The 25518-nt window shown below is 35.5% G+C and overlaps 2 protein-coding genes across 2 annotated transcripts; one reads left to right on the forward strand and one right to left on the reverse strand.

Annotated features, from left to right (window-relative positions):
• Positions 1-869: 869 nt before the first annotated feature.
• LOC130808369 (protein DETOXIFICATION 49-like) lies at positions 870-3940 on the forward strand. The gene is made up of 3 exons (XM_057673845.1): positions 870-1107; positions 2001-3383; positions 3839-3940. Exons 1-3 carry the CDS (start codon positions 1012-1014, stop codon positions 3938-3940), a joined length of 1581 nt encoding a protein of 526 aa, XP_057529828.1. The 5' UTR covers positions 870-1011.
• A 447-nt stretch (positions 3941-4387) lies between these two features.
• Positions 4388-5182, reverse strand: LOC130808370 (uncharacterized). The gene has a single exon (XM_057673846.1). It carries the CDS (start codon positions 5180-5182, stop codon positions 4388-4390), a length of 795 nt encoding a protein of 264 aa, XP_057529829.1.
• Positions 5183-25518: the final 20336 nt, after the last annotated feature.

Here is a 25518-nt window from a genome sequence, read left to right on the forward strand (position 1 = left end):
TGATTTGGTCAAACCATACTTGGAACTCAACATGGATTCTAAAGGTCAAAAACTTTTTGATCCAGACCTAGAGCTGTCGTGTGTGATGAAATTAGGGTCCCAAATAGATATATCTACATTGTGTATAAGTCTAAATAAATACTCCATAAAATAGGGTTAAACTGAATGTAAAATTATTTATGGTATTATATGGATTAGGTTTAAATCGAATTTGGAATAGGTTTGGTTGGTGTTGGTCTAGGGGTCAGGATCCAAGGTCTAAAGACGCTAGACCTAGACCTAGCCTCGGATCTAAACCAAGTTTTTTTGACTCAAGCCTAAAACCAAACCCGTTAGATCTTAATAAAATATTGATAGACATTAAAATATTATTATCTTGGAAAGGCAATTATAATTGTTGTTATAATTGTAAAATTCACAAATAGTGAAATTTTTGAATAAAAAATTTTTTAAGAAGTCAATGATTAAAAAATATCTCCACATTATTGTGGCATAAAATATGATAATACAGCTAAAAACATAGATTAATAAAATAATTTTGACTTTTATCCTTATTAAACTTATTAATTTATAATAGATCCAAAGAAGGAAATTTATAGAAAAATGTAAAGAAAAATATAGAATACTGGTGAATTATATGCGAAACTAGCAGCTGTAAAAGTAGTCCGTATATAAATAGTGGCAAAGAATTGTATTTGTAGGAAGTGAAGGGTGTGCAGTGTCCCGATTTCTTAGCTGACACTTCTCTCCTCTTATCATCCTTACACTCGTCGTCGTAGTCTTTTCTTCCCCCTTTTCCTCTCTTCCTTTATACAACAAATTAATACTTCAATTTTCTTTTGCAATCCCCAAAAGAGTGAAAAACTTGTACTGTAAGAGAGCACGAGGGGGAATTACAGAACACGATTACCCAAACATTATAAAATTATCCCCATAAACTCATCTATATCAATCAAATCAAGCACATTGTTGAACAACTACTCATCATTTAATTCTAAGCTTTATCCGTCAATGGAAGATCTTCCGCAAAACTGTTCTGCTCAAGCTCCTCTTCTTCCTTACCATAACTCCAATCCCCACCGTTCATCTCGTTTCAAAATCTCCGAGGTTTGTACTTTTTAGAAGACGTATATGGGTATAATTCTATACATGACGTATATATGGGTTAATAGACCAATATAATTTATATCAAACTTTTTATTTAAAACCTTTATTTATAAGGAAAATTTATAAATAATATTCTCATTTATTATACATTGACTTAAAATATTCCCAATTATTATTTTACTCTTTATATCCTCAAGTACTATTGCAATATTTAACTTTGAACACGATATATATTATATTTAACTGACTTTTTAGTTATTTTAAATTAATGAGCAATATTTGGAGATATACACGGTTAAGTATCTCAATACTTAGCTTGTGGATATACAATGTTAAATAATAAATGGAGTATTTTGAGTCAATAGTAATAATTGATAGATTTATTTATAAATTTTTCATTTATAAATAATTACTCCCTCCTATTCATCTTAATTGTCTCATTTCTGTATTTAGTGAAATAACCTTAAATGTCTTAATTCTATTTTGGGTATGCTCACTTACCAATTTACCCTTACTAAACTTAACTTTTTACACCTTTATACCTACTAACCCCACTCTATCTCTATTTAAATTTAAAAATACTATATTTTTTTCCTTTATATGTGATCTCATTTGACCACCTAAAAATGGTAAAAAGTCAAATGAGATACATCGAGTGAATAAGAGGGAGTATTAATTCTATCTATCTATGAAAAAAAAAGCAATTCGCTAATATTAAATAATTTATGTGCATGTTAAAAAAAATCAATGACTGCCTAGATATACTATTTTAAAAATCTATTTGAAATTGTTTGTTTGATTTTAAAATTCAAATACTAGAATTATCAGTATATGTTATAAATTTGGAGTTTTAAAATACAGGTTTGATCGAATAAATTTTTGTATATGATCAGGTGGTAAAAGAGGTAAGACAGCTGTACAACATAGCATTCCCATTGATCTTAAGTGGTTTACTCACCTACGGAAAATCAGCCATTTCAATGACTTTCATGGGTCATTTAGGTAAGGAAGCCTTAGCCGGTGGTTCTTTAGCTGTTGGTTTTGCGAACATCACCGGCTACTCAGTTCTTTCCGGTTTAGCCATGGGCATGGACGCCATTTCTTCACAAGCTTGTGGTGCTAAACAATGGTCTTTAATGGGTCAAACCCTTCAACGTACCATTCTTATCTTACTCCTTTTTTGTATCCCAATTTCATTCCTTTGGCTCAATATTCACCCCATTCTTATCTTTTTGGGCCAAGACCCGACCATTTGCTCAGTTGCGGCTACATACCTTACTTATTGCCTTCCCGACCTTTTCTTCATTGCGCTAATCAACCCACTAAAAAGCTATCTTCGCTCACAAAACGTAACTGGACCCCTCGTACTTAGCGCAGGGGTAGCATTGTCATTTCACTTCCCGGTTAACTACATCATGGTTAACTATCTTAATTATGGTATAAAAGGTGTAGCCATTGCAACTTCAATTATGGACCTTAATGTACTATTAGTAACAGTAGTATACCTTATTATTACCGGAACTCATAAAAAGACTTGGCAAGGATGGTCACGAGATTGCCTACGTGATTGGTCAATTATTATTTCTTTAGCCATTCCGAATTGTATTTCAGTCTGTTTGGAATGGTGGTGGTACGAGTTGATGATCGTTATGTCGGGTTTACTTCCCAATGCTGCTGATGCTGTAGCCACAATGGGGTTATTAATTCAAGCTACGTCGTTGATTTACATTTTTCCGTCGTCGCTTAGTCTCGCAGTGTCTACGCGAGTCGGAAATGAGCTTGGGGCGGGTCGTCCTAATAAGGCAAGGACTTGTTCTAATGTATCATTGTGTTGTGCTATTTTTACTAGTGTGCTTGCATTGGCATTTTCAGTTACGATGAGGAACGTGTGGGGCCGGGCTTTTACATCAGACGAGGCGATTATTGCACTAACCGCTGCGGCTATGCCTATATTAGGCCTTTGTGAGCTTGGGAATTGCCCACAAACCACCATGTGTGGAGTGTTAAGAGGTAGTGCTAGGCCTAAACTTGGAGCTAACATAAATTTAGGTGCATTTTATGGGGTTGGGCTTCCTATTGCTATTGGAATGGGCTTTTTCATTAAAATGGGTTTATTAGGGTTATGGTTGGGCTTACTTGGCGCCCAAGTAGCCTGTTCTCTTTTTATGGCTATTATGTTGGTGAGAACGGATTGGGACGCTGAAACCCAAAGGGCTAAAGAACTCACTGGTGGTACCAATAGTGATATTGAATCGGAACAACATCAAGACAGCAAGGCTCATGATTTTGATAATACTAATAAATTTGATGATCATGATCATGATCATGATCATGATCATCATGATCTTGAAGCACAACCCGTGATGAAAGAGAGTGGTGATGAATTTTATTCCGCAAATGAAACTATCCATTAAAAATTTTAATTTTTAAATTTTATTTTTTTCTTTTTTATAAAATTTTAAATTACTATTTTTGGTGGGTGTTCATGTAGGGGTACATATTGTATTAGTAATTAGTATTCCACTTAACAGAGAATAACAATCTGTGAGCTGGATAATTTTGGCCATCTATCTTATAGTTTCGGCAATTTTGGACTCTTATAATCATGTTTTGCCATTTTTAGAGAGTATACCAAAATTGTATGTACATAGATGAACATTTTATTATATAATGGAGATATCTTCTAAATTTGAACACTCATTTTTGGACCGCTTTTGATACCGAACATCAGATTCGATCCGATTCGAATGTTTGCTTTTTATATTCTAAATATTGTAATTTGATATCGATTCACTTTTACCTCGAATTGGATACCGAATATTCATTATTTTAGATTTCAAATTGTAATTCTATTTTATATTTAATATTCATTAATATTCGTCTTAAAAAGTATGAGAACTTTAATAAATACTTGATTATAATATCAATCGGAGTTTTTTCATTATATCACTATATATTCTAAAGTTCTCTATCTATTTTATAAGAAACTAGTATAAAACCCGTGCATCGCACGAAATTTTGTAGAATGGATTTTTTTATTTGAAATGTAACTTTAAAATTATTGTGCAATTGCATATGGTCATTATGAAACTACAACAATTAAAATGAAATGCAATTGTATATATAAATTGTTTATAACATAATTATTCAATAAATGATTAAGTAATTGATAAAAAAAGTTGCTTATATAAAAAATATCATGTAAAATAATAATTTATAGGTTTTGAAATACCTCTTTAAATACAACATTTTTTGTCTTTGACATAATTCACCATCCTTATCACATTAAAATTTTCAATTCTTTCCTGCTAGTCACTCTAGAAACTGCAACGTAAAATTGTCTATGACTAATAACAGGCTTAGGTAGAAACAATTCAACATAGGATAGCAATTGCCCTTGACTCTTATTAATCGTCATCGCAAAACACAACGACACGAGAAATTGTCTTCTTTGAATAGCAACTGTGATTTTAGAATTATCTGTAGGTGTGAGAGTAATCCTTGGAATAAAGACCTTATAACCAATGTTAGATCCTGATATCACAGTTGCTTGAATAACACAGTCACAAAGATGATTAACCACTAAGCGTGTACCATTGCATAAGCCAGCTAACTGATCCACATTTCTAAGAAGCATTATTGGTGCTCCAACTTTTAACACTAACTTATGGTTTGTTAATCCAGATGCTCTTATTGAGTTTAAAAACTCAACTAAAAATGTGTCATCATTGCTTCCATAATTACTATCAAATTTGCAGATTAAATCCGAACTCAAATAGAACTTCTCTTCCCCGGGAAGGAGTGGCAGTATATGTTCATTGACATTATCAACAATCTCGTTGGTTGGTGATAAAACCGCCCTCTCATGAAAGTACGAATTATCAATCAAACCCTCACGAATTCCAGGATATGTGCAATCAACTATTGCAGCTATAGGATCAGTTGCATCCTTTATTAATAGATCTTCAGGCATATCCATAGTAGCCTCTCCATCGTTGGGTTCTCCGAGCTTTCCATCGCCAACCTTGAATTCTCGCAATTCTTCAATATTTGTTGATCCCGGTGGTAATCTCATGTTCTTCGTAAGCCGTAACACCTTGCAATCATTCCATATCCTTGTAAAGTTGAGTGTCGCGAATACGATATCTTGTCTTGTACCTTTTAGGATTATTGGCAAAACTTGTCGAAAATCATTGCCAAATATGTTTGTTTATTTTCGATTTACAAGTTTGTTTGGATATATATTAGAATTTTTTTTATTTTTTTACTTTTTAATTTTTGAATAGTTATTTTCTTATGTTTTTCATACATTTTATCAGATCGAATAACTATTATTATGTTAAGCGATTTTAATTGTTTTGTAGAATCCAAAACATGCTTCTTATAGAAGAAAAAAGTTGTAGAAGAAAACGCCTATTGTAAAATAAGTAATTTTTGTAAAAAAATTATGAAGTTTTTTCTCTTTTTGTCATATAATTTTATTTGTTTTCAAATGTACCATTTTTGTCCTGATTTTTAATGTTGACTAATTTTTTTTTCTCCTTTTGTCTTTGAGATATGATGTTATTCAAATAGATCAAAAATTTATTTGTTTCTGCTTAGAAAAAAAAAAGCGATTAATTATTTTGTATGAATAATAATTTTATTACATGTCTTGGTTATAGGTTAAATAGGTTGCTTATTTTGATGTTTATGTAGTCAAGTATTATATCTTTTTTGGGCTTGTAAATTTTGTACATTTTGATAATCTATGTGTTTTTTATTTCATTTTTAATTCCATTCCCATGTAATATATTTCAGTCATATTGTTTTCTCTTGTTTAAATGTCAAATAATTTATTCTATTTTTATATTTGACATATTTTCTGATAGATCTGAGATTTTTAGTTTTTTACTACTTAAAAAAAAGCCTATTTTCGTTTAGTTATTTTTTATGAATAATAAATTTATTGGATGTCTTGGGTATATGTTAAATAGTTTATTTATTTTGAGGTTTATGTATTTAAGTGTTGTAATAGCATTTTTATTTTTGTAAAATCGGTACATCATAGTAATCTATAGATGTTTTTTGTTTCATTTTCAATTATTTTCATTTTTGCCTTTAAACTAGCTCTTGTGTAATTTTTATAATTTTTAATCTAATATGATATGTTTTGTAAATTAATATCATTATAAAAGTTATCTAATAGTTGTTTATTGCATAATTTTGCAGATTAAGAACACTGACAACTTTGTTTTCTAGATTTAGGGATGTAGATTTGTAGATATTTTGTATTTGTAGGATAGGCTTAATTCTTGGTCTGTAGTATAAATAGAAGTAGGTTATTAGTAAAAAGATTCTTTTTCCCGATAGAGGTTACATCGTGGTTTCCTCCTCCAATGTCCATTGGGACACAAGTATGAATTCTTAATTTTCACTTCTTTTAATTGTTTTAATTTTATTTTTGATTATTAATTATCTGTTTACATAAAATTGTTGTCATATTATTTAATATCTTTAGTATTATCTATAATAAAGATGAACTTATATTTTAAGAAAATACATAACTAACATTTATTATGATAACTATAATGATGTCTAATCTATTCAATACTTATGTAATGTATACATGATGATAATCATGCTTTACAGCATTTCTAAATTTATACTATATTATTACTAAAATGTAAATTGAAATAAACATACCTTACAATTTCTTAAAACAAAAAAAATAACCTTTCAGTTTCCTAGCAACCTTGAATCTTCACCCAATTGTACAAAAATAATTTTAGTTGTTTGAGTAAATTGTATTTCACTTTATTATAAATTTAAACAAAGAGCATGATAAGAGTTTATAAGGGTTGAATATACTTTAATGATAATTTAAATGTGTATAATTATATACATAGCGTTAGTATAAGAAAAGATATAATTACAATGATATAATTTATATACATTTTAACAACAGCGTATTTTGTAATTTAACTCGGTCTATTTAAGTACATAATATAATAAAAAATCCTTAGAGTAAAGCAATAAGAATAATTTGAAAATTATAAAAATGATCAGTCAAATAATGTACCAAAATTTATTTAGCATAGTTTCCTAAGTTGTATAATTATATTATGCCATATATAATTTCCAAAACATAAAATACTGTTAGAATATATTCTCTATATATTCTATTATTCTGTATATATTTTTGTAATTATCTTCTTACCTTTAATTTAGCAATTACATTGTTATATTTGGAGAGTATTGTTAGTCAACTCTCATCCCTTTATTTTAGCTAATCTCGTAGCTGTACAATAGCTTGTATTTTGCATATATATTTCCTTGATTAATGAATACAAGGCAGGAAATCATCTTCTTTCATGGTATCAGAGCCTTAAACGATCCTTTTCTTCTACCCTAGTCTCTCTTTCAACTTTCCTGATCTTCTTTCATCTCACACTCTTCCATGGCTGATTCGTCTAAGTTTCATACCGCTCTCACCATCACCAACATCAAGTCTCTTGTTCCTGTGACATTAGACAATGAGCAAAGTATGTATCATTCTTGGGCTACTTTATTTACAAATCTTGCCAGGGTGCATGATCTTTATGATCATTTGATTCCACCCACGGAGGAGAAGGCTGTGGCTGCCTACGAAAAGGCCAAATCTGATGATCCGACCTTCTGGAACCGGTTGGATGCCGTTGTTTTACAATGGATTTATGGCACCGTCTCCAAAGATCTTCTTCCTGCTATTCTCAAGCGTAATGACACAGCCGAGAAAGCATGGAAACGTCTTGAAGCCCTTTTTCAGGACAACAAAGCCTCTCGGGCTACCCATCTCGAGGAGGACTTTACAAATGCCCTTTTCGAAGAGCATAACTCCATTGATAATTACTGTAATTATCTTCAATCTATTGCAGACAGACTAGCGGATGTCGATGCTCCGGTGACTAATGGTCGTCTAGTTCTACGTCTCACCAGTTCCCTACCGGATGCATATAGTGGTACAGTTGATTTTATACAAAATCAAGAACCTTTGCCTTCCTTTGAAAGTTGTCGTTCGAGGTTGAAGATGGCTGAGCGTACTATCAAAGCTCGTAATGCTCGTGAAAATGGAGGGTTTGGGGGTCGTACAAGCACTTCTGCCTTACTTGCCTCTGACTCGTCGACTGCGGCTAATTCGTCTTCAAGCACCAAAAAAAACAACAATTACAAGAGTAAAGGCTCTACGAAGAACAATGGAAGGAGAAAGGCACAAAATAGTTCTGGTGGGCCTGGCCCCAGTCAGCAGCCACCTCAACAAGGGGGGCCACAGTCGCAGCAGCCACGTCAGCAAGGCCCAACACAGTGGCCACAATGGAATCCTACGTGGGGTGGGTGGACAATACCCCCATGTCCTATGCCTGCTTACTCTTGGCAGCCTAGGCCAAATTACATGGCCCAAAGACCTACTGGGCCTGGAGTTCTTGGGCCTAGACCTCAAGCATACAATGCAGTGTCTCCTTTTTCTGCTCCATCTTCTTCTAGCTACGCACCAACGGACATCGAGGCTGCTATGCAAGCTCTTTCGTTTCCTCAACCCGATGGAAACTATTACATGGATACCGGTGCTACATCTCACATGACGGTGGATGCAGGTATTCTCTCTTCTTATTTTAATTCAAGCAATAAGCATCATAACATTATTGTTGGTGGTGGTCATTTAATTCCAATTATTGGTCACGGTCGCACTAATTTGCCCCCACCTTACCCACCATTTACCCTAAACAATGTGTTACATGCTCCTAAACTCATTAAAAATTTAGTCTCAGTCCGCAAGTTTACCACAGATAATATGGTTTCTATATCATTTGACCCTTTTGGTTTTTCTGTTCATGACTTACAGACGGGGACCAGACTTATGAGATGTGATAGCACCGGGGACTTATATCCACTTTTCTCCAATTCTCAAGCCGTTCCTTCCACAAACCGATTTGCTTTTACTGCTTTGCCTTCGGATATTTGGCACAATCGTCTAGGTCACCCTGGCGATAATATTCTTAATTCTCTTTGTAGTAAAAAGTTTATTAATTGTAATAAGACTTCTCAAACTTTTTGCTCTTCTTGTTCTCTTGGGAAACATTTTAAGTTACCTTTTTATTATTCGGTTTCATACACTCTGATATTGTCCACAGTGATATTTGGACGTCTCCCATTGTTAGTACTTCCGGCCATTGTTATTATGTTCTTTTTCTTGATGATTATAGTAAGTTTTACTGGACTTTTCCCATTGCTAAGAAATCTCAAGTTAAACATCTATTCAAAGTTTTTCATACTCTAGTTAAAACACAATTCGAACGTAACATTAAGACTTTTCAATGTGATAATGGTACGGAATACATTAATAGCACTTTTAAGGATTTTTTTGAGAAAAATGGTATGCTTTTTCGTCTATCATGCCCTCATACATGTCCTCAAAACGGCAAAGCCGAAAGACACATAAAATCCATAAATAATATCATCCGAACTCTCCTTGCTCATGCATCTATGCCACTCTCCTTTTGGCATCATGCACTTTCCATGGCCACACATTTAATCAATATTCTTCCCACTAAAGTTTTGAATTACCAATCCCCCGCCCAAATTCTCTATCAAAGTGATCCGAATTATTCGGGTTTACGTGTTTTTGGTTGCTTATGTTTCCCATTATTCCCATCCTCTACAATTCATAAATTAGAAGAAAGATCAACTCCTTGTGCTTATTTAGGTCCGGCTCCAAATCATCGTGGTTATAAATGCTATGACATGTCTAGTGGTAAAATCATTATCTGTCGTCATGTACGTTTTGTTGAAACTGAATTTCCATTCTCCAAACTTCACAAAATACACCCTTCGGATTATGATATTTTTAGTGACAATGATATTAATCCTCATTTAATGCATTAATTGTCACAAAAAATCTAGTCAACCTACTGTGCAACCTATACCACAAGAACATACGAGCCAACCTACACAACCCATAGTTGATCCTCAATTTGGGTCACAGTCTCACACGGGCCCAAATCCAATCATCATCAAGTTGTTACACCTGCAAACCCAAATCAGCAGCACCCATCTTCCTTACCTCAATCTGGGCTGCAGTCTCACACGGGCCCAGAACAGATTTTGTCTAATAATTCTCCTTTTATGGCCCAAGAGATGCAGCAGCCCACTCCTCTCTTGGGCGCCCCTAGCTCTAGTGGTATTCTTTCTAGCCCATCTTCTAATACAATTACCCCACCCGAATTAACCACTCCTCCCGACACTTCTAGGCCAACTAATCCCACCTCAATCCGCATGACTACTCGTGCTTCTCATGGCATTCTTAAACCCAACCCCAAATACTCTTCCAACTATCACACTACAACCACTATTTCACCTACTCCGAAAAACCCTGTTAGTGCACTTAGTGATCATAATTGGAAGAACGCAATGTTGGATGAATTTAATGCTTTAATTAAAAATAAGACTTGGGAATTAGTGCCTAGGCCACCTAATGTGAATGTTATTCGGTCTATGTGGATTTTTCGTCACAAACATAATTTTGACGGTTCTTTTGAGCGTTATAAGGCTCGTCTTGTAGGTAATGGAAATACGCAGCAGCAGGGTGTTGATTGTGATGAGACCTTCAGTCCTGTGGTCAAACCGGCCACTATTCGAATAGTTCTCAGTATTGCTATTTCAAAATCTTGGCCTATTCATCAAATGGATGTCAAGAATGCCTTCTTACATGGTCATCTCAATGAGACAGTTTATATGCATCAACCCATGGGTTTCCGTAGCAAAACATATCCAGATCATGTTTGCCTCTTAAAGAAGTCGCTATACGGCTTAAAACAGGCTCCACGGGCTTGGTATAAGCGTTTTGCTGACTTTGTTGCCACTATTTGGTTTACTCACAGTAAGTCAGATCACTCTTTGTTTATTTACAAAAATGGTTCTAACATTGCTTATATTCTGTTATATGTGGATGACATTATACTTACAGCATCATCTGACCGCCTTCGTAAGTATTTTATGAGTCTCTTGAGCTCTGAGTTTGCTATGAAAGACTTAGGTCCTCTGAGTTATTTTTTGGGTATTTCAGTCACTCGCAATGCCCACTGTCTATTTTTATCTCAGAAACAATATGCTGCAAAAATTATTGAACGTGCAGGGATGTCTAACTGCAGTTCCAGTCCTACACCTGTTGACACTAAGTCAAAGCTTAGTGCCACTGCAGACACTCTTTATGATGATCCTACTACATATCGTAGTCTTGCAGGTGGCCTACAATATCTCACTTTCACAAGGCCTGACATTTCTTATGTCGTGCAGCAAGTTTGTCTTCATATGCATGCTCCGACTAATGAGCATATGAGTGCTCTCAAGCGTATTATACGCTATCTTCAGGGTACTTTATCCTATGGTCTGCATTTGTACAAATCTTCAGTCAATCGTCTTATTTCTTATACAGATGCTGATTGGGGTGGGTGTCCTGACACCCGACGTCTACTTCTGGCTATTGTGTTTTTCTTGGTGACAATCTGGTTTCTTGGTCCTCCAAGCGACAAGCTACTCTTTCTCATAGTAGTGCAGAAGCGGAATACAGGGGTGTTGCCAATGTTGTTTCTGATTCATGTTGGCTTAGAAATCTGTTACTAGAGTTACATTGTCCTATTCACAAAGCCACTTTAGTATATTGTGATAATGTGAGTGCTATATATTTATCCGGCAATCCAGTTCAACATCAACGCACTAAACACATTGAAATGGATATTCACTTCGTTCGTGAAAAAGTGGCCCGTGGCGAAGTTCGTGTGCTTCATGTGCCTTCCCGATATCAGATTGCTGACATATTTACCAAAGGGCTTCCGCGCATTTTATTTACTAATTTCCGGAACAGTCTAAGCATACGAGAACCTCCCGCTTCGACTGAGGGGGAGTGTTAGAATATATTCTCTATATATTCTATTATTCTGTATATATTTTTGTAATTATCTTCTTACCTTTAATTTAGCAATTATATTGTTATATTTGGAGAGTATTGTTAGTCAACTCTCATCCCTTTATTTTAGCTAATCTCGTAGCTGTACAATAGCTTGTATTTTGCATATATATTTCCTTGAATAATGAATACAAGGCAGGAAATCATCTTCCTTCAAATACCATGTTCATATCTAATTTAGTTATAAAATAAGAATTAAATATATTGTCTAAAAATTTTGTCCTAGCTCTTGCCACTGCATTCCCTGAAAATATTTAAGATTCAAACTATTATTTAAATATAAAAATAATTTTCACATTATAAATCATGAATAGAGTTACAGTGAATCTAAATTCCCAGGAACTAATATTGATGAAGTAACATACTTTAATTCCCTGAGTCATATCTCATTAGTATATGGGAGTTCTTCGATTTTAGTGATCTCATAAGTATTTGTTGACTCCCAATTTGTGTTGGGCAAATTAACCTTCAAAAAAAAATATAAATTCCATGTTCGTCATACGTGTAGCAATTCCTTTGGAGACTTATTGTTTTTATTCTGCAATTTAAAATTTTGTCATTATCAGTTTTATTAGTAGAAGACTAAAACTATAAACACTAAATAGTCTTTTAAGGATAATAATTTACCTCCCAATTTTCCTTTAAATATTTTTTTACATAGTTTTCTTGTACAACAAATGTTTTACAAAAACCTAATTTCGATACAACAATAAATAATTTTGCCCTGAAAACATTGTTCTAAAAGGTTAACATATATCAAAAAATTATAATTGGATTAATCAGTATTTATAAAAGCTTGTATAGCTTGGACTTAATATGTTAAAGTCTTGATTGCACGGAAGTTATATAATAAGTTAGGCATCTCCAACTTGTATTTATCCCCGCAATTCCACAATAATCTTCAAAAAAGGAATGTTTCAAGTATGTGTGTAGTCAACAAATCCATTTGTGATGCAATATGTCTCATATTTGAAAACATATTAATTAAAAACATTATAACAACTTATATGATTTTGGTTACTTACGTCTTTTATAATTAGAAAAATACTAAAAAAAATTGAAAACTAAACCTTTTTAATGATTCTGAGGTTGAAGACATATCAACATCACTTGTTATCATCTTAAACAGACAATGTTGGCATCTATTCATTTTAGATTATAGTTATATTAAGTAAAGTTTATAGAATAAAAATGTAACACCCTTGAATTTCCAACCCCTTAAATAAAACCAAAAATCGTGAAGGAAGGGAGGAACTTCGGGTGTTACATAAAAAGAAAAGGGAAAATAATTAAAATAAATGTTGAAGATTAATTAAAAAGGTGAGTGAGTAAAAATTTCGGCAGCATTTCTAGTAAAAACTAAGGATGTGACAAGGATATATAAATGGATAACATAACTAAACTAATCTGAGGCCTTTAATGCCTTTCAAAAATATGTTACGACGGAATGAATCATCGTCGGCTCCTCAATCATCAACTCTAATAAGGATCGTGGTTCCAATGTTAACGCATCGGTTTGACAGATACTAAAGGAGTATTCTCACTACTATACATCCAAAAACTACGCAGCGGAACTATGGATCATACAAGGAGTCACGTGGCTCCATACGAAAAAATTATACAATCCCAAAAAGAGAACTTTACAAGTAATGTAAAAGCTACAAGCAATAGGCAACTTGTACATAATTGCTACAATCGTACTTCACTCTTTTCCCCAATGCAAAGCAAAAGAAGCTCATATACCTTTCATGTCAAGCTATGATCCTCATGCTGCTTAACATAATGACCATAGTCAAGTGTGTCATAGCAGGAACATCATAGGAAGTCATGAACAAACCACGATAAACACATACACGTCAGTAATCAATGAACTTATAACAATTAGAGTTATTGAACAAAACTATAGAGAACGATATAGCATAGCTATAACGAATCTACTCATCTATCTAAACACCTCTATTTGCTCATGATTTCTCTTTCAAACTACTAATTCCTCGAAATATCCAAAGGTAATGGATCATTTCTTTATTCATGGCAGTGACACGACCAAGGGCGTTATCAGCCATCCGGCGCCCATGGCAAAGTATGAGCTCATACTCCCTCCAGCTGACCCTCTCGGGTTCTACCTTCGGGAAAAACTAACACACTGGGGTACTAAACCAATGAAGAGGCCACCATATGCGGGTTTGCAAGGCCCCCATGGTAAAATCTCGGTCAAGGGATGGTATCGGCCATCCGGGGCCCAATGACAAAAGTATGCTCATACCCCCCTTACCGTGATCCCGTTGGATCTCATCTAGGGAACTACTAAAACCAGACATAATCCGGTTGATTCACGCCAACTAATCATAACCAAGGCTCAATAAGTAGGAAATCACTTCGATACTACACACAACCATGGTGCGTTCTATACAATTTAGAAATATGTTCTGATAGTCTTTTAATGCTTTCATTCTACTTGCCTATATCACTATTATGACTATTCGCTAACATAGTTTACTTTTTGACGCTCTATATTCTAATATGATGCATACAATCATGAAATATTGATAATACTTTGAAACGATGAATATGATAATTAATTACTGCATGTATGTACTTGCAAGCGTCACTGCACGACCAAAAGTTACAAAAATCACCCAACTAAGGTTCTACTTTCCTCTTATTAATACCTATACAAGCTAGGAATAGAACTAATAAGTTCCCTTAACTACTTTGTCATACCAACTAAAAGCCAAAGTTACTACTATCATCCATTCACGACGAGTATTCAATTACTTCTAGCACGTACGCATGTCATTCAACACCAAATGTAATCGTCAATTCAGCAATAACACAAGTTTTTTTTCTATCAACAAAGAATAAAAGGATTACATCAACTGTTTCCTTACACCAACTAACTTTGAGCTATAACGATTCATATTATCTTAAAATAAAACGACGATTCACACTATCTTAAATATAAAACAACAATTCGCACTTAAGTCTCACAAAGTTAAATAGAACATTAATATGACATGATGATAATTCTTGAAGTGGTCGGATCGCGACATCCTTCACTACATCCTACGGAGTTAGAATGACTACAATCGAGCATCACCATAAGCACATAACAACCTTCTACAATACGTTGATATCATTCTCATGCCCTTACTAAGATTATGCGTTATGACTTCAATAACACGCTAATAAGAATACTTGTAATACACAACAACCAAACCACAACAATTAGCAATTATTATTCCCAATTAACAACCAAAATCATTTCTATAGTCAACTATAATAATAATAAAAAAAATCATTACTAACTAAATATATCATAATCACAACTAACACAGCGAAACCTTAAAACAACTTATGAAATTATCAAATTAATCATCGCACCACCAACATATAACATATGAGCATACACTATTAAAATTTCATCCCTAAATAAAACCCTAATCAATTCATTGTTCAAAGATAATATCTTTAATTACTACTCATACTAAGATTCAAAGAAATTAATACACAATCAACACACAACTCATAATTTCTATTCACACTTCAAATCCTAAATCATAAATATGTTTAATTTATCCATCAAACTCACAAAAAGATTCAATGAAATTAACTCAAAATCAACATCAAACTCAATACACTTAATAAAACTCTAATTAAAAGCTAGAAAAATAAATTAAAGAAAAGAGGAGATGGCTCACAAAGGGGAACTAGAAACAGGTGAGGATATAGTTGGTTGTTATGGTGGTGTGGAGCACAAAATGGTGGAGGAAAGCTGCATGGTGGTGTTATACTTGGCGTTACAACAGCCTACTGCTGTTGGGGGACAAAAAGGTAGTCGTGGCTGCTGCTAGGAGGGAGGAAACCGGGCTACTGCTGGCTGGTTGCGTGGAGGGCTGCTGCTGGCTGTTTGTGAGGTGTTGTCGGCTGTTTGCTGATGGGGAAAGGAGGAGTTGTTGCTAACTGTTTGTGAGGTGTTGTTGGCTGTTTGCTGGTGGGGAAAGGAGGAGCTGCTGCTGCTTGGTTGTTCGTGGGCTGAATTGTGAGTGAGAGGGAAAGGAATTGAGAGAGGGAAGAGAAGGATTGGGAGTGACGGCTATGCTTGAACATTTAGGGTTTCATGGCTTTTTATCCTTATTATTATTATTATTATTATTATTATTATTATTATTATGTTTATGTTTATGTTTATTTATTTTTTATTTAGATTCATAATTATTTTGATTTGAACCTCTTTATTTTAGAAATCATAACTATATATATATATATATATATATATATATATATATATATATATATATATATATATATATATATATATATATATATATATAAAAGTTAACATTTAAATTTGTATATGAAAAAATTTATTAAAACTAATTCAGAAATAATTTAATATAATTTTAAAATCTTTAAAAGTTATTAAAATATTAAATAATTAAGTTTTTAAAATGTCGAGGTGTTACAAAAAATAAATTATTATTATTAATTACCACGAACAGAATCTTCACCTTGATTTCACTATGAGGACTTAGTAATTGCTCACCATCAGGAAGTGTCTACAATGAATATAGTAGTTCAAGTTAAATAAGAATTTTCCATTTGTATTTATTTTGATATATTTTTAATTTTATAAGTAGAACAAATACGTCATCCTTATTCTCATTAAACTTTTCAATAATATTAATATCATTTGTAAGTTTCTTAATGGAATAGCTTCCATTTCTCCTTTTAATGTTTAAGTGATCAAACACTTTATAATGAAATAGATAACGCCTGTCTAGTAACTCATCAAGCTCCGACGGAAAACATGACGGAAATTCAGACTGCAGTTTAGAATTTTATGTGATTTCAATAATACATTAAAAGAAAACAATAAATATTACCTTGAGTTGATTTTCCCTTACATTCTTTGCGGATAAACCTAGTTCTCTTTTGGCTTGGGGATCCCATAAAATCATCACAACATCATCTCCAAAATCATCTTTAATCTTTATGTGAGTTTTATTCCTATAAAGTTGTCAATTTATTTTTAGATTATTTAGGTAATACTAATTAATAATTGTTGGATGATGCATTATGAAAAGCATATAATTTGTAAAAGAAATTAAGTTTACCTTGAAATTGCACCTTTAACATCCTCCTCAAATTTAGGACATTTTAATTAAAACTCCATTGTCTTGCGAAACTTGAGTATAACATTTTGTGCATGAACGATAAAACCAATCATTTTGTACGTATAGAGCGTATATGGTTCCAACCGTTATATATTCTCCCTCTTGATTAATTTTAGTTAGGTTGCAAAATCTGATCTTCTTGCACTCAAGAAATTTTGATTCACTTGATAACGATGAGCTATTTGAAACCTCACTCAATTTTGTTGGTCTTGCTTCATTTATTCTTATGTTTTATGTATAATATTGCATGCATCTTAATTTTTATGAATTGATATACATGAGAAATTAAATTTAATCTTTAATTCATACCGCTCAAGAAATTCTATTGCCTCTGAAATGTCTAGATTAATATATGTAAGTCTTGGTGTTTTTGTCTAAACAGTTCTGCACATAAGCTTACTCCTAAATATTGTAGTTTTAACATATAATTAATTTGTATTATCACTTTTTCTATTAAGGCATGGACATAGGTAAATCAAAACTTATAAAATGTCAAAAATAACCTCCCATGATTTCATATTTGGCATATTGAATGACCAAAGTGAACTTGGTCTTCTCATCATTTTTTGTATTTCGTTATATGTGTGTACACACTTTCTGCATAGTTGTCCCATAATCTAACACCTAAAGTAAATCCACTAATTAATAGTCATAAAAACAATATTGGAATCTTCATATTTATTGTGTATAACCTTTATAAATAATTTATAAAAACAATTTATAATAAATTTTAATCTTACTTTGCATCCATTAAATCAAGATTGATTTTTTTTTCTCCTATTATTCTCCACATGTGGGTTATTTTAGCTATTATTCTCCAAGTACCTCTATCTCTATCACTCGTAATTTCGTTTAGATAATGAATACTCATATTACTTCTTTGTTTGCCGTCTAATTTAGAATAAAAATAAGAAGAAAAGAAGAGTTTTATCTGTTATTAAAGAGGAATGAACTTGTATATATAATGGAAATTAGGTAAGTATAGCCCTAAATGGGCCTGATATAGATTTGGGATTTGAGGCAGATTTTGTGTACATTAGCCTAAAAATTAGGTCATATTCTGAAAATATACAGTATATAATTCTTATTGTTATTATTGCATAATGTTGTCCAATTTGACTGGAATATTTGTTACTACAATTAGCTTGAATATATTGCATTAGATATTGTATTTAGCATAGCAGATAAGTATTGTGATCCTGTGCCGTTTTACTATAGGAAATTAATTATTTTTTGACTGTTTATATTTGTGATGTACAGTATTTTCTTACAGCTATTAAATTTACTTATAAATGCAGTAATAAAGGAAAATAGTAATATTTTTTTACTAAAATATTTTCGGAAGATTTATTTTTTATCCATATCAGTATTTTAATCTTTGATGTTATAACTATTGTATTAAAGAAAAATAATTTCTAGAAGCTATGTATTTGTGATGTAGAGTATTTTCTTACTTCTATTGAATTTGCTTGTAATAAATGCAGTTATATAAAAAAATACTATTATTTTCTTACTAAAATATATTAGAAAGGTTATTATTTTCCCATTCCAGTATTTTAATGTGTGATGTTATAACTATTGTATTAATGTAAAATAATTTCTGAAAGCTATGTATTTTTTTAAATTAATGCATTTTTAGAAATAAAAAGCTTTACTGTTGAAGAACCAATAATCCTTCCGCAATTGGCATATCACTTAGAGGCTGTCATCTGTCATTTAGCATTAAAATTATAGAATTGTATGATAGTATAGGAATAATTTTATACTTGTTTCGGTAGTGAAACCAGGAGGTGGAAAACACTTGAAATACCGTAAATGAAAGCGTTATCAGGAGCGGCGATTCGTGGGAGGAAGTGACCCAAATTCCTGCAACACAACACGTTAGCCTTGTCCGGGGTGATCTCCCGGAAAACCCCTCCGACGCTCAAGTTAGAACGGTGATATGAGATGATTGAATAGACGATTATAACTGAATGCAAGAATTAAGATATCGAGGTTGATATTGCTTATACTTTGGTAGGCTAATGAAGTGGAGTATGAGTGAGGATACTAGGAGGATTATTTTTTTAGATGATCCATTTCTTTCTGATGGTAGCCTCTATTTATAGTGGTGAAGAAGGAAGTTATTTCAGAGAAGAAGTTGGATATCATGGGGGTAATGGGCAGTTACCAGCCTTAGAAGAAGGAGAACCAAGCAATGAGGGAAGAGTGGGAAGTTGGGTCAATATGGAGGTTACTTTCCTGGAGGGAGTTAGGGTATTTGGAGGGTCACTTGCTCATGGGCCAACTAAGAAGTTTGTAACATTCAAAAAAAGCCCATTGACTAAAAGTCAAGGTCAATACGAAAGGTCAAAGGGTATTACGATAATATGACATTAATAATTTAAATGAATAAATAAATTAGGTAAGTGGTACCATGACATTTAGCCCCACGCACGAAGGATGATATGAAAGAGGGAGCCCTAACGACTTCAAGTATCTTTCTTTGTGCGGAAACAGTAAGCGTCATTTGGCAGATCTTTAGGCGGATTCCGAAAATTGAGTTCGTAAGCTTCGAATCGACTGTTCACATGTCGAATTCTGAGTAGTAACGAAAAAGTTATGACCTTTTCGAAAATAAACATATGCGACGCTCTAAGTTAAGGAGAAATGAATAGAGTCCATCGAGCCGCGACTTGAAGCATGCCGCGGGGTAGTCCCCTCCTTCTATATTGTTCAACAGCAAAAATGTGGAGGCTGGATCCTGGTTTATGCTTCCTTAATGCCGCGGAATCCCCAATACTTAGAATATTTTGGAACAAGAAAGCCCCCAAGGGGGGGTCCGACTTGTCTACCACACGGATGAAATCACCAAAATTAATTTCACTATTTTAATCTGAAGTCGCGGGACTTCAGAGAATTGGAATTTTTTTGAACGAGATCACCATCAAAGCGGGTCCGACTTGTAGACCTCACGGACAAGATACTGGTTTTGTTGTTCTATCTTCCTTCTCGTTGTCGTATTATAAGCCGTGGGATCTTGGGAAGGTATCATACCGCGGCATGAATGAGTTGACTCGCCGGACAATAAATCACGTTCGTTGAGGACGCGGCTTAGATTTATACTTAGCTTTTTTATTCTTCACTAAGGGACTTAGAGGAGTCCGACTTATCAACGTGGCGGAAAGACAAAAAGACTTGGAACCATTTTCCTTGTTCTAACAAGCCCCTTGTTCTTCTAGGACGCGGAATGATCACATAGGTCCGTGTCATTTATTATACGGAAAAATGGGAGAATTCTCCCACACTTAGAATTTTTACACCATAACTGGGGGCACCTAGGAGTCCGACTTATCGATCATACAGACGTTTTTATACATAGAATAATTTATGTTTATCTTGGGGTGTGATTTAAGGTCCGACTTATCGACCCTACGACTGCAGGAGAAAATTTAACAACTTAGAGAATTTGTTGACATTTTCTCTCACCTTGGGTGTCCGACTTATCGACTCCCCGGATATTGTCAAGAGCTGGTACTTAGAATTTTTTCCATATTTCCCCCTCATTAAGGGTCCGACTATTCGACTTCACGAACATAGATATGAACACTTAGACAAATCTTCAACGTTTGCCCTCTCATTGAGGGTCCGACTTGTCGACTTCCCGGTTTTAGTTTGGGATTCTACTTTTCGTTCAAGGGATGTTTAGGTTCGATGATGAGCATTTATTGCTGCAATAAATAGGGTTGTCGGAACTGTTCCCTCTCACCTAACCTTCATTAACTCCCTCACTTCTTCAAATCGCAAGAAAGAGAAAGTAGAGAGAAACGCTCTGACAACCTTCAACCTTCCTTCAAACTTCTGACAAATCTCTCGAAGATCTTCAAGGATTCTGACAGCACTTCATCAAATTTCTGACAAATCTTCAAAATTTCTTCAAGGTATTCAAATCTTTCCTCAAATTCTTGAATTTCTTCAAATTATTCTTCAAACTATTCTTCAAACTGTTCTTCAAATTGTTCTTCGTGTTCTTGAATGTTTAAGGTTTTGAATTAGTTTTATGAAATTAGCCATTATTCTTTACATGTTTCGCCTACTATTTTATGACTATCGTTAACATGGATGTCGCGGCTACTCATGAGACAATAGCTAACTTGGACATCAACTCTGCTAACCTGACGAAAATTCCTTTGGTAGTATGTAGACGTTTTAATAAAGAGGGGTTGCTAATGAATGATTCGGACGATAGTAGTTCGGTGAGAATCACCCCTCATTATGAATCAATAAAGGCCGGGGTTGAATCATCCGTATCCCCTGTATACCTTCCGGAGATAATGAGAACTGCTCATTGGGAAGTGAGTGTTGCTTTCTTACCCAATTACTTGCCGCGAATAAATCCTGCCCTAGAAGGCTTATTGTATGTAGATATGGAAAACATCGAAGGATCATCCGAGTCCTCAGGAAGGGAGAACGCAGCGCCGGTTCCTCCTCCATTTTACATCCCAAGCGACGGACCCCTTAACTACTTCATAGATTTACAAACCAAAAGAGATTTAGACAAGCGTCGGGAATCCATCTCTCAAAAATGGGGTTTGAAAGATGATATCAACATTATAACACCGGGGAATTATGACACCGTTAGGTTTCCTCCCCCACACTGTATAGCCGTATATTTTTCTTCTTTTGAGTTAGGACTTAGGTTTCCTCCTCATCCATTTCTTAGGGAAATATTAGATTTTTTGAATGTCATAGTGCCCGAATTATACCCTAACGCATGGGGTTGTATGGTGGCGTTTTTGATCCTGTGTAAAGTTTTGGCCGTGCCACCAACACTTACCGCCTTTAGGTATATATTTAGAGCCTGCCTATGCAATTCTCAATCATACGGCTGTAGCTGGATAACGTTCACACATCGTCGTGGGCTGAAGATAGTCCACGACCTCTCTGACAATCAGAAGGGATATTGGACAAAGTTCGCCTATTTATACAATTCAGGGGATTGGAATATTAAGACCTCCTTTGACATCAAACCCAATCTCTCGGGTTTCAATAATGGGATCCCGCAATGTTCCTTTAATGATGCGGTGATCATAGAGTATGCGAAGATGGACGTTCAATTGGGGAGGAAACCCATGAACGTCCAACTCAACTGGATACCGGGTCGATCTGAGTTGGAGAATGTGAACCTCCTCTCAGCATTCGGCATCAGCCTGGCTATCGATTGGAGTAAGAGTCGTCGGATTTCTTCCTTCCTTTTTTATGGTATGTTTACTTGTTTCTAACTCTTGATTTTTCAGGGATAGCCAAGGAAAACTTAAGAGCAAAAAATCCAGAACTGATGAAGAAATTCAGTGTTATGCGATTTGCTCAGGGGGCCAGTCAACGGCCCGCGGAAAAACCTCTACCTCTTCCTCCAAAGGTATAAACTCATATATTTCAAACTATGAGGGATTTATTCTAACTTTTTCTATTGTAGGACTCGGCAACGGTAGAGAAAGGGTTGGACGAGGTGCTTGGCGAAGAGGAGGCTCTCCGGCTCCTCGAGGAGAGGAAGAGAGTTCATATTCTCGATGACTCTCAGAGGGTAATCCCTTCTAAGAAGAGGGAAATGAAGAAAAAGAAGAGTGGGAAGGAGAGAAAGAGAAAGAGAGATTCTTCTTCCCATGGGGAGAGCGCAGCAAAAAGGGCCTCCCAGGATACCATACGAACTGCCATACCTCTACAAGCGAGGTCGGCGGAAGGGGAGACGTCGATTCCCCCAGGTGAGGCGCCCCTCTCCCATAAAGGCAAGGAGAAGGTGGAGGAATCATCAACGGCCCCAGAGCCACGGATTGAGGAGGTGTATCGCCGCAGGGAAGTCTTACCCTTCCAGCACGATATCCTCTTTAACGAATTAGGTCACAAGGGCATGATCACCCGCTTCAATAGGGCGACATCCCATCTGATCAGCAGGAAGGACGTCGATCATCTGGAGTCCCTGCCTCCTATCGACAGGGTTCGCCAACTCCAGGCCTCGGCGGCTGAGGTATGACATTATATTTTTCATACTTTGTTGAATGGGAAGGCTGGATAATCTTCTGACTTGATTTCTTTTTGGGCAGACATTTTTGAGGTTATCATTTGAGTTAAATCTCAGCCGTCAGAGTGCCGCGGACAGGGAGACCCTGGTGGCCCTAACTTCTCACTGCAGTGAACAGGAGGAGGAGCTTAAGAGGCTAAGGGAGGATCTTGAGGAGCTGCCAGGCTTAAGAGAAAAACGGGCTAAGTGCGTCGAACTAAAAGAGCGCTTAGTTAGAACAAAACAATGGCGAGAGAAGGCAAGGAAGCAGCTAGAGGGGACCGTCGGCAGTCTAGACGCGGCTTCAAACTTGTCGGCCACCCTTGGCCACGAAATCGGGCACCTGATGGATATTCATGCTAGGCTGGTTCGACAAAATCAGTCACTTTTGCATCAGGTGTCGGATGATTCGGATAAATTCCAATCCTTGCTATCCGCGGCAAGAATATATAAGCTTTGCTTGGGGAGGAAATCGCGGATAGCAAGGGATTGGTTGACCTCAAATGAGCTTGAGGCGTCAAGTTTCTTGGGGGCTCTAACCGCAGAGATGGTGGGTGCCGGTTCCATGATCAGTGACGAGAAATTCCATCTGGCTGCCGCGGAGTTAGGCGTCGACTTCGATTCTCTCCAATAGAAGGCAAATCAAAAGGGAGACGAAGCTTTGGCTAACCTAGCTCCGATTTTGGAGCGGGAGTCAGCGGTGCTGGTGGACCCCCATTGGGATATGGAAGAGGCGAGGGTTTGGTCGGAGAGAGTAGATATTGCGGCTGAAAAGGAGGTATTATGCCTTGATTTGGATAAACTCTCTCTCTCTCTCCTCCCTTAGCCTCGGATGTCCCCGAGGACTTGACGCTCTCCATGCTGGAGAGTTTATGTTTAGATTTATCCAATCTACTGATCCACGAGGGCAAAAACCTCCAAGGCTTATCTAGGGAATTATCTGAGATCGAAGTGGAGCCATTTGATGTTGAAGAATTTATAAGCTTCACTCCGAGCCTCGGCGAGGGAGTGGCCGGGTCCCCTCAACCACCGCCTCAAGATCCCGAGGGAGATGTAGACGCCTTCCTGGATGATATTTGATATTTTTGTAATGTAAACTTGTGATATTTTTGATGAAACTTTGAAATTTTGAATTGAATCACTTTTTGTGCCGAATTATTCTAATTTCTTGTACGTATGATCAATGATTCTTCCTGATTGTAAGATATTGTGCTATGTGTTTGGAGTAAATCCGGTTCTATTTCACAGGCCGCGGCTTCTTTCGACCAAAAATGGGGAGTGATGCGGTCGAAAATCTACTTAGAGCAATTTCGATTTTGGGACCCTATTCTAGGGGTCCGACTTATCGATGTCCCTAACGGGTGAAATTGAAAATTTACTTAGAATAATTTTGACCTTGGGACCCCATTCCAGGGGTCCGACTTATGGATGTCACTGATACTTACCTGATTAATAGAGAACATTTAACTTAAATCAACGTTGATTTTTGGACCCCAGTCTAAGGGTCCGACTTGTCGATGTTACTGATGGGCGATATTTTTACTTAGAATAGTTTTGATATTTGGACCCCTCTCTTTGGGTCGGACTTGTGGATGTCACTGATTCGTGGTGACTTAGAATAAATTTGATTATGGGACCCCTCTCAAGGGGTCCGACTTATGGACATTACTAAATTTAGTAAGATTTGCAATATTACTAGAGGAAGTAGAATATAACTGAATACTTGTAAATGTTGGAGCAGGATAATTCTGAAAAAGTGAAACCTTTGATATATTGAAAAATGTAATGTGAATGACAACACGACTATGCCGCGGGATGAAACTACTGATTGTGATGAAACTAATGATCATTGACTTTCATTTGCCCAATTTTGAGGGTGACCACCAGAGGGTCAGTATGTGGTTGTTGCAGCGTTCGGGAGGTTGTGGCATCGAACTCATGGTCGGTCCGCTTGATTAGGCTTTTGGAGGCCCTTTTAGCAGAGTATGGACGTTGTTTCTTGCGGCACGGATGGTAGGATACTCTTCAGTGTATCCTCCAAAAATCATGTTGATAGTTCCTTGTGTGTTGGAACTTTCGCGCCTGGCCTCATCCCTCTTGGGGGATCTGCGTCTTTGATTCCACGGCCTCCTTTCCGCTTCTCTTCCAGCGTCATAGTCCTTTCGGTTGATGAACCTGGACAGTTTTCCTTCATCGGCCAGTTGATGTAGGATACG

The sequence above is a fragment of the Amaranthus tricolor genome, chromosome 3 (assembly GCF_026212465.1).
Source record: "Amaranthus tricolor cultivar Red isolate AtriRed21 chromosome 3, ASM2621246v1, whole genome shotgun sequence".
Lineage (NCBI taxonomy): Eukaryota > Viridiplantae > Streptophyta > Magnoliopsida > Caryophyllales > Amaranthaceae > Amaranthus > Amaranthus tricolor.